The 10322-nt window shown below is 48.9% G+C and overlaps 2 protein-coding genes across 2 annotated transcripts in view; one reads left to right on the forward strand and one right to left on the reverse strand.

Moving 5' to 3' along the window:
- ARF5 (ADP-ribosylation factor 5) overlaps window positions 1–2852 on the reverse strand; it is a 6478-nt gene extending 3626 nt beyond the window's left edge. Inside the window, exon 1 of the mRNA XM_010831723.1 lies at window positions 2149–2852. Coding sequence (XP_010830025.1) covers window positions 2149–2167 — 19 coding nt within the window. The 5' untranslated portion in view covers window positions 2168–2852. The remainder of the gene's footprint in view (window positions 1–2148) is intronic.
- A 479-nt stretch (window positions 2853–3331) lies between these two features.
- On the forward strand, window positions 3332–8887 carry GCC1 (GRIP and coiled-coil domain containing 1). Its single transcript, XM_010831722.1, has 2 exons — window positions 3332–4450; window positions 5522–8887. The coding sequence occupies exons 1-2, from the start codon at window positions 3419–3421 to the stop codon at window positions 6815–6817; spliced, it is 2328 nt and encodes a 775-aa protein (XP_010830024.1). The 5' UTR covers window positions 3332–3418; the 3' UTR covers window positions 6818–8887.
- Window positions 8888–10322: the final 1435 nt, after the last annotated feature.

A 10322-nucleotide genomic window follows, 5' to 3' on the forward strand; every position in this document is an offset into this window, starting at 1 on the left:
CCTTTTGTCCTCTCAGCTTCCAGCGAGGGACTTGGAACGTAGCAGGTAGTTCAGTGACCGTAGACTCTCGAGAGGAGTACGCCACAGGTGGAGGAAGAGGTGCTTCATGGTTCCTTAATACTCTAGTTTCAGAGATCCGCAATCAGCAGAACCATTGAAGATCCCCAGTTTTGGTCAGCGTAGACCCTACTGTATACTGCAGAACTCCACCTTCTCCTAGCAGGCCCTGGCGATAACGCCTTTCAGGTCGCGCCGGGCGGCCTTTCTGAAGTTCCTTCCTCACTCTACCACAGACCTGGGGACCAGGATTTTTGATGCACAGCTCTCCTGTGAGGAGGCTCTCGCCAAAGAGCTTCACCAGTTATTTCCCCAATGATCTTAGCATCAAAGGGGGAAATTTCAAGATGGGAATTAATTTTAACTTCTCTTATGACAGAGACTGGGTCAATGCCGCACCCAATACATTAAAACAAATGCTGGCTTGGTTGAATGGACTAACTGGTGGCTCAGTGGAGCAAGGACAGGCGTTTTGCCTATTCTGGATTCTCAGCGGGCTTCGAGGATCAATTGTGCAGTGGACACGGTGAGGTGAGCTGGGAATCAGAGAACGTTTGTTCCTTCCTTCCTTCCTTCCCGCATTAAATAAATACCTACTGAGTACCCATTAGGTGCCATTGTTCCAGGCCTCATTTCAAATACCAGTTCTGCCCCCCCCCCTTTTTTTAGGGCTTGATTTCAACAATAAAACCTATCATTTTCTCATCTACAAAAGGAGACTGATATCTGTCCTAATTGTCTCATGAGGTTATGGTGAAGATTAAAATGATATTAAAATGATAATGTATCTGAATGTTTTGTATGATACAACTGGATGTTATCTGGGCTACCAAGAAACTGGGTTTCAAAAGACTTCTAGTGTCTGACCATCACTGTAAAGAAAACAGATTTTGGGCGTCAAGTATCAGTGAATACGTGACTCCTATTCCTCAAAGGCTTACATTCCTAAGAAGGCTTTTACAAGATTGAAGAGCACATTTAAAAGAGTTCGAATATAATAACACAACTAGTGCTGATCAAGTTATCTTTAGCTCTTTCAATTAGCCTTTTTTTCCTCTGTCCTAACGTCTTTATATTTTGAACTTTTAATTTTGTGTTGGGTTATAGCCGTTTAACGGTGTTGTGATAGTTTCTGGTGAACAGTGAAGGGACTCAGACATACATATACACAGAACCATTCTCCCTGAAACCCCTCTCCCATACAGGCTGCCACATAATGTTGAACGGAGTTCCATGTGCTATACAGTAGGTCCTTGTTGGTTATCCATTTTAAATACAGGGACTTTCCCAGGTGGCTTTCTAGTAAAGAATGCCTGCCAAGCAGGAGACTGGAGTTCAACCCCTGAGTCAGGAAGATCCTCTCGAGAAGGAAATAGCAACCCACTCCAGGATTCTTGTCTGGGAAATCCCCTGGACAGAGGAAACCGGTGGGCTACCAGGTTGCAAAGAGTCAGTCACAACTCAGTGACTAAACAGCAGCAGCAGCAGCAGCCGTGTGTACATGTCCATCCCGAACTCCCTAACTAGCCCTACCCCTCTGGGCAACTTTAAGTTCCTTCTCTAAGTCTGTGAGTCGTTTTCCATTTTGTAAGGAAGTTCATTTGTATCATTTCTTTTTAGATTCCACATATAAGGGATGCCATACGATATTTCTCCGTCTCTTCACTTAGTATGACACTCTCTCCATGTTGCTGCAAATGGCATTATTTCATTCTTTTTAATTAGCCTCTTTACAGCCCTATTATCGTTGCTCTATTTCACTATCATCTGATCCCCATGACTGAAAATGGTCTTCTGCACTTTGGTATCTCCACCTTGTCATACAAGACTTGATGCCACTCTTGTGATAGAAATCCTTTAGTGTCTTATAACCAAAGGTAAAATCCAAATAACTTAATTTGGGTGCTCATCTATTGTATCAGCAGTATCTATTGCCACCTCCTTTGCATACCCTAAGCTACTGCCTTGAAATGATTCTCAATGCTTCCCAGGTGAGACAAACTCTCTGATGCTCCGGAGTCCTTGCAAGTTTTCCCTCTGCCTAGAATGTTGTTCCCCTCATTTCCAGTTAGATGGACAATCAGTACTTACCCTTCAAATTCCAATGCATTTCCCCTGAGAGCCTGTGCTATCTCCCTTAGACAGGGCTCCCTCCTCTTAACTTCTGTATCACTTTGAATATACTTGTGTTTGCATGGCTGCTGCTTCTCTAGATGTGGGCTCCTTGAGGGTAGGAACTTGTCCCTTCCTGGTTATCACCTGGCATAGCACTTGGTATGTTGAGAATCAGACTGATCTACATGGGATTCAAAACCCAAGGCTGTGTGACCTTGGTGTATTACTTCTCTGTGCCTCATGTTGCACTATCTGTAAAATAGTGCTAATGATGCTCAGCAGAATAATTATAAAGACTAAATAGCAAAACTCCTGTGAAGCTTCTGAAATATAAGTGGCACTTAGAATGGACATGATGCCTATATATATTTATTTTTATATATTTGTTAAATGAACCCAGCAGAACTCAGGAAAGATGTAATAATGATTATATTATACACCGTCTAGATGTCAAATATTGTCCTAGAAAGGGTTGTCATCTTTGTGGTCTAAATGGTAGTCTTAACTGTTGCTCTTTAAGGACAACGGTACTGAGCACCCAAACAGTGGGGCCCCGTCGTTCACCCGAGTCTTTGGTAAGGACTCACTGCGATGTCGCCCCCGTCCCTCGCTGATCTTAGCGTTAGAGCAAGATCCGGCGCCTTCACCAAACCAACATGACTCCGGTGTACTCGACTCTGCTTGCTCTGCTGTGGTGGAGTGCAACCAACGCTCGGCTGGAGAGTGACCAGTTCTCAGCCCTGCTGGGTTCTCTTCCCACCGGCCAGCTGAGGTAGCCCGCCCTGGGGGCGGGGCCCCATACGTCGCGCTCTCGTCACTTCCAGCAGACCCGGAAGCGCCGTTGTCCAGCCGCTAGAGTTAGGAAGTCGGGATGGATCTACGCTTATCTTAAACCTTTGGTCTGTAGTGCGCCGGGGGCCGGCCGGTGCTGCTGTGGCTGGGTGAGCCGGGAGCGCGGAGCGGCTTCTGGGGCAGTGCGGGCGAGCCCTGGCAGTGTGCTCCTCTCGTGCCAGCGTCGCCCCGCCTCTAGGATAGGACCCGCCCCCGCTCTCCTGCCTGGGACCTGGCAAGCATTTCTGCCGGGCTGCCCCGCCGCCCTGCATCCGGTCTCAAACAGCTGCTTGGAGCGGATGTGCGGCGGAGGGGGACAGCTATCTCCCCGTCGCATACAACCCCCGCTAGCATCTTCGTGACGCTCTCCCAGGCTGTCCAAACCCTGACCTGGAGCAACCCGTCCTGAACCCTCATGGAGAAGTTTGGAATGAATTTCGGGGGCGGCCCAAGCAAGAAGGACCTGCTGGAGATCATTGAGACTCAGAAAAAGCAGCTCCTCCAGTACCAGACACGTCTCAAGGATGTAGTCCGTGCCTATAAAAGTCTGCTGAAGGAGAAAGAGGCGCTGGAGGCCAGCATTAAGGTACTGTCCGTATCCCACGAGGCGGATGTGGGCCTCGCAGGTGTGCAGCCTCAAGGCCTCACCTTTCTTGACTCTGTGGATGACCGATGCTCCACTCACAGCGAGGATAGCACAGGGACCGCCGCCAGCCTGGATACTGCGGCCAGTCTCACCAGCACCAAGGGTGAGTTCGGGATAGAAGATGACAGACTGGCCCGTGGACCACCACCTCCAAAGTTGGAAGAGGCCAGCGGGTCAGAGAGTGGCATTAGCTGTAGTAGTGGGGACGGACCATCTGGGGGTGGGGAGGTGGACAAACGACTGCACCAGCTGAAGACTCAGTTGGCTACTTTGACCAGCTCTTTGGCTACAGTCACCCAGGAGAAGTCCCGCATGGAAGCTTCTTACCTGGCCGACAAAAAGAAGATGAAGCAGGACTTAGAGGATGCCAGTAAGAAAGCAGAGGAGGAGAGGGGCCGGCTGGAGGGAGAGCTGAAGGGGCTGCAGGAACAGATAGCAGAAACCAAAGCCCGGCTTATCACGCAGCAACACGATCGGGCCCAAGAGCAGAGTGACCATGCCTTGATGCTGCGTGAGCTCCAGAAGCTGCTACAGGAGGAGAGGGCCCAGCGCCAGGACTTGGAGCTTCGGTTGGAAGAGACCCGGGAAGCTCTGGCCGGGCGGGCCTATGCAGCCGGTCAGATGGAAGGGTTTGAACTGCAGACCAAGCAGCTAACCCGTGAGGTGGAAGAGCTGAAAGGTGAGCTTCAGGCTCTTCGAGATGAGAAGAATCAGCCTGACCCCCGGCTGAAGGAGCTTCAAGAAGAGGCTGCCTGCCTTAAGAGCCATTTCCAGGCTCAGTTGCAGCAGGAAATGAGGAAGGTAATTATCTTCATCTCTTTCAAATGTGAGTCATTTAACTTAAAGTGGCTTTTTTGGTGGCTCATTGGTAAAGAATCCACCTGCCAATGGAAGAGATTCTGGAGATATGGGTTTGATCCCTGGGTCAGGAAGATCCCCTGGAGTAGGAAGTTGCAACCCACTCCAGTATTCTTGCCTGGAAAACCATATAGACAGAGGAGCCTGGTAGGCTACAGTCCATAAGGAAGTAAAGAGTCAGACATGAGTCAACACACACTTGTAACACATGGGGAAATATTAGGGTTTTTTTTCTCCTTTGACAGAACTAAGTGCCTGCACTGTTGATTTTTTATGCTCTTCAAAAAGTTTCACTTGTGGGTCCTGAGAAATCCTTTTCTGTGTGGTGTTGATAGTATCAACAGAGTGCTTCCAACAGGATGTGGAGTTTCTGAGTGTAGTCTGAAGTTGGAACCAGACAGATCTGAGCGTGGGGCATGGCATCTTTCCAGCTGTGCTCTGTGAAGCAGTGTAGCAGCGGCTGTGTAGTGAAAGGTGGAGTGGATGCTTATAGCAATATGCCTATCTATGGGTAGCAGTGGATGCCTGTAGGTAGGGTGGCTGGAGGGGACAAAGGGAATTTTCACAGAAGAAATCACCTCTTCTATTGCTTGCAGTCAATATTTGCCTTGTCTGGAAAGATAGGCTATTTTCCAGTGCCTCCTTTCAGCGTGGGGAGAGATCCAAGTCAATTCTGAACTTCTAGGAATGTTGGAAGAGGAAAAGAATGTAATACGGTGAAGAGCACACTTACACGTGAGCTTGGTGTATGGGTGGAGAGAGTAGAAACGCTAAAGCAGAACAGTAGCAGGTCTCCAAAGAGTCTTGATATCACTGGGTATAATGTGTGTCTAAGAGCGGGTTACAGGAGCTTGGGTTAGCTCCCAAACTCATAAAGCTTCCCAGTTCCCATTTTTTGCCAGGCCACCCGCATCCCATAACCTTTTTGTCCTCCCTCTCTTGCTTTCTTAAAGTTGACCCTCTGACCCTGTGGCTTTTCTGGATGCATCTCCACCTGTTCCCTTGTTTTTTCAGACAGCCGTCGCTGAGGATCAGCTGCGCCAGCAGTCGCAGTTGGAAGAGCAGAGGGTGGCGGCCCTGGAGAATCAAATATCCCAGGTGTCGGAATTGCTGGGCACCTACGAGAAGGCCAAGCAGAAGGACCAGCTGGCCATCCAGAAGCTGAAGGAGCGCATTCTGCAGCTGGACCTGGAGAACAAAACCCTGGCGCTAGCAGCCTCCAGCCGGTCCCCTCTGGACAGCCATGGAGAGGAGTCCAGTCTGGATGTCAATGTCCTGAAGGACAAGATGGAGAAGCTGAAGAGGCTGCTGCAGGTGGCGGCCAGGAAGAGCCAGGTGACCCTGGACGTGGAGAAGCTCTGCGACCTGGAGATAATGCCCAGCTCCGAGGCTGCTGATGGGGAGAAGGCCACGGCGCTCTACTACCAGCAGGAGCTGAAACAGCTGAAGGAGGAATTTGAGAGGTACAAGATGCGGGCCCAGGTGGTCCTCAAGAGCAAGAACGTCAAAGACGGGAACCTGGGCAAGGAGCTGGAGGAAGCCCGGGAGCAGCTGGCCGAGCTGAAGGAGAAGTACATCTCGCTGCGGCTGTCCTGCGAGGAGCTGGAGCGCCAGCACCAGCAGGAGGCCGAGGGCTGGAAGCAGGAGCTGGCCCGGCTGCAGCATGGCCACCGGCAGGAGCTGGAGCGGAGCCAGCTGGACTTCCGGGACCGCACACTGAAGCTGGAGGAGGAGCTGCACAAGCAGCGGGATCGGGCGCTAGCTGTGCTGGCCGAGAAGGACCTGGAGCTGGAGCAGCTGCGGTCCGTGGCCTTGTCCTCCGGGCTGCCGGGGCGCAGAAGCCCCGTGGGCGGCGCAGGCCCCAGGGACCAGGCGGACACCTCCCCCCCGGACAGCCTGACCCAAGCCCTGCAACTCGCCGCGGTCAGCGAGCCCACTTTCTTCCTGTATGCCGAGCAGCTGGCCCGCAAGGAGGTGGAGATCACGTCGCTGAGGAAGCAGAAGCACCGGCTGGAGGTGGAAGTGCATCGGCTGCGGGACCGGTTGCTGGAGGAGGGGGAGCGGCATCGGGAGGAGGTGGGAGCCCTGCAGAGCCACATTGCGAAGCACAGCCGGGACCAGAGCCGGGAGGGGGCCAACCTGGAGTACCTCAAGAACATCATCTACCGCTTCCTGACCTTGCCGGACACCCTGGGCCGCCAGCAGACGCTCACTGCCATTCTGACCATCTTGCACTTCAGTCCAGAGGAGAAGCAAGCGATCATGCGGCTGCCAGTTGGTGGTGGTTGGTGGCCCTCTGGCAAGAGATGATGCCATTTTCACTCCTCTAATTTCTGTGCCTCTTCTGTGAGAAAGGGACAGGCTCTGGTTTCTCCCACCTCTTCTCTTCTGTCACCGTCTTGTTTCTTCACTGTGTTGACCTGGGAGGAATCCTCAGTGTGGGATGGGATCTTCTGTCAAATGCCTTTAATGCCATTTTATCCTTGGGCCCCAGAGATACTGAAAGTGTTGGGACAGCATCTTCTGATGGCCTGTGCATGAAGGGAGGAGTGGAGAGAGGTTAGGATTGAGAGGTGCAAAAGTTGGGGAAGTGAGTGTCTTTTAAAATAAGGTTGTTTTTTTTTTGGTTTTAATATCCTACTCCTAGTGCAGAGCTAGGAGTACCCATGACTCCAAAGAGAGTTCATTTAATTTCTAAACACACACAAGGACCCACTGTTTACTCCATTTCATCACAATCTTGAGTCTGGCCAACTGCTGCCCCAATTCTCCGGGGACATAAATGCAGGCTGGAGAGGGACCAGGAAGTTTGAAATAGTGACAGATTGTCCCCTAGTCCAAAGGGCCCAGGGATAGTGAACTTGGGGAGTTCATCGTGGAACTGGGAAACTTGAAATACTTAGGGCAGGGCACGACCTAGTCCCTGTGGTTTGTCTGGACAAACCGCACCACTGTGACCATCCTGGAGAAAGCTGCACAGCAGTTGGTTCTTAGGGAGTTCTTGAGTGACCTGCTTTTGGCCTGGATAGGCTTCTGACCGCTCACACTGGTCCCTCACTGCCTTAACCTGCTGTACCGTGTTGGCTTGAGACTGTGAGTGAGTGACTTTGCTGTCTATCCCTCAATGTTGAACTCCCATTAAGAAAAAAAATCTACCTTCTTAGAGAGGTGTCTGATCAGGAAGCTCTGATCCTGCCTGGATACAAAGAATTAGCTCTGGGATTTGCACCCCCCACCCCCCAACTAGTTGTGCTACAGAGGATTCCAGAAAGATGCTGTGACCCTCACAAGAAAGTGGTAGAAATTCAGCCGAATAGGGCTGGGGTACTTGCTACACTATGGATAGCCATCTGGCTAAACCTCCGCGTCCCTGCAGCCAAAATGTTTGTGCATTACTGTTACCAGAGTCCTTTGCCCTCACTTAGGGAGGTCATAGTGTTTCAGTCCATAAAACTCATCTTCCTCACCTGTGTTACTACTAATGGAAGGACTCAGAAAAGTTGGATTCAGACAGTATCATTTCCTTATTCTTTGCTTTCCCCCATCTGCTCTTGCTGGTTGTAGAGATCTTTGGATCCTAAAGACGGGTGCTCTGCCACAAACTAACATGTATCTTTCTGTTCTTCATCATAGTGATTGATCTGTGTTGTGAGGGTTTGGGGGTGATTAAATAATCTGATTGGGAGGCTAGGTGATCCGGACTATCTACAGTGAGCAGACTTAATGGAACAGAAGTGATGTGTTCAAGTGATAATAACGATAACCACAGAATCATTAAACTTGATCAGTTTGACCTGTTTGCTTCCCTAATGGTGTGTATATACATGCATGTATATGTCTGGACACAGTGTGAATGTAAGTGGTAAGCGAAAAGAAGGTAAGAAATACTTCATATATTAATCAACAAACTTAAATCTAGGGAGGAATACCTTAGTACTTTAACTGCCTTGGTTACAAACCAAATATTTTGGCCTGGAATTGTGTATATGTGTTTGTGTGTAGGCTATTACACTGGAAAAAACCTTCTCATGGGTGGGCTCTAAACTTCCATAATTTCTGCTTTAAACTTTGAAAGTCATGTGCTTCTGAATGCTTTATTATATTTCCAAGTCAGTATTCATGATATCCTGGAAAAGTTTCTCAGGATATATCCTAAGTTCCTGTAGGATATGATGTTATTTCCAGGTGGTTTGAATGAAATAGAAAGATCCATAGTCACGGTTGCTTTCCTAGGACTAATGATTCTGTGCTTTTGAATTCTGAGGAGATATTAAACAAGCTAAGAGGCAAGTCAGTGTCTGATTAATAACTTTAAGCATTGGTATATGTAAGGCTGCTGCTGCTGCTGCTAAGTCACTTCAGTCGTGTCTGACTCTGTGTGACCCCATAGACAGCAGCCACCAGGCTCCCCCGTCCCTGGGATTCTCCAGGCAAGAACACTGGAGTGGGTTGCCATTTCCTTCTCCAATGCATGAAAGTGAAAAGTGAAAGTGAAGTCACTCAGTCGTGTCTGACTCTTAGTGACCCCATGGACTGCAGCCTATTAGGCTCCTCCATCCATGGGATTTTCCAGGCAAAGTACTGGAGTGGGGTGCCATTGCCTTCTCCAATGTAAGGTTGCAGATGCTCCCAAGTGAAGAAGACTTGGTCCCTCGCTACCCTTAAGAAGATAAATTCCTTGTCTTCCCTCCCCTTTCTCCAAAATAAGTTTTCCAGTTATTTGACTAGCTTTCACTGTGCTAGATACTCTAAGGAAAGAGAGAGAGAGAATTTAGATCAGACAACAGAGAGAAATAAATTTTCTTTGGGTCCTGGTCCTAGAATTTCAAATAGTGCATGGGGTATGTTGATAAGGTAATGAGACTGAGCCATACTTACTACCTTGCAAATCAGGAAGATTGCTGCGAAGAAGAAGAGATGGAGGGAGAAAAGGATAAGAAGGCAGGTTGATAACTGTGAGCTTTCTGCATTCCTTCCCGCAGGCCACCCTGTTGAGCATCTCCGATCTGAGGCATAAACATCTGTATAATTGTGCCCTGGATGTTGGAATTTCCCATCTGTTACCCAGAGTGCTGAGGTGCGCAGCTTGTCTTGTGACGCTGCTACTACAGGGTTCTTTCTGGCACTCTCAAGAGTGCAAGCACCATGTTAGGCCACTTATATCCATCATCTCATTTAGTCCTCACAGATGTTATCATCCCCCATTTCACAGATGAAGAAACAAAGGCCAAGAGGTTAAATTTGCCCTGGATCATGTAACTAGTTGATGTCTGAACCAGGTCTGATGAACCCCTAAGCCTGCTTAGCTTGGGTATTCCTGTCTTCTTAGGACTTAGGAGGGTCAAGGCCTGTCTCCGTGGGTGATAACTAGTTATGGAGAGACCGATCTCTTGGCTGAATTGTGCTGGTTCAAATGGAGAGAAAGTCTCCAGCTGTAAGTTGAAGCCCAAGTTTCTACACTAATAATGCTCAACAGGCAATGGTGCTTCTTCATAAGAACCTTAAAGGTGTTCTGTCCCCTTGCTTCTAGATGACTGCTCACTTTAGAACTGGGATCATTCTTTTTTTTTTTTAATTGAAGTATAGTACAACGTTGTGTTAGTGTCTGATGTACAGCAAAGTGATTCATACATATACATATATGTATTTCATATATATATTATATATATTCTTTTATTATATAATACAAGTGAGTGAAAGTCACTTGGTCGTGTCTGACTCTTTGCGACCCCATGGACTATACAGTCCATGGAATTCTCCAGGCCAGAATACTGGAGTGGGTAGCCGTTCACTTCTCCAGGGGATCTTCCCAACC

This window comes from Bison bison, unplaced genomic scaffold, assembly GCF_000754665.1.
Source record: "Bison bison bison isolate TAMUID 2011002044 unplaced genomic scaffold, Bison_UMD1.0 scf7180017864530, whole genome shotgun sequence".
Taxonomy (NCBI): Eukaryota; Metazoa; Chordata; class Mammalia; order Artiodactyla; family Bovidae; genus Bison; species Bison bison.

Excerpts from the sequence above, each read along its gene's own strand:
- GCC1 (XM_010831722.1), top strand. The coding sequence starts at position 3,419 with ATGGAGAAGTTTGGAATGAATTTCGGGGGCGGCCCAAGCAAGAAGGAC. Across the intron at positions 4,451-5,521 it reads TGCAGCAGGAAATGAGGAAG|ACAGCCGTCGCTGAGGATCA; the intron begins GTAATTATCTTC and ends TTGTTTTTTCAG.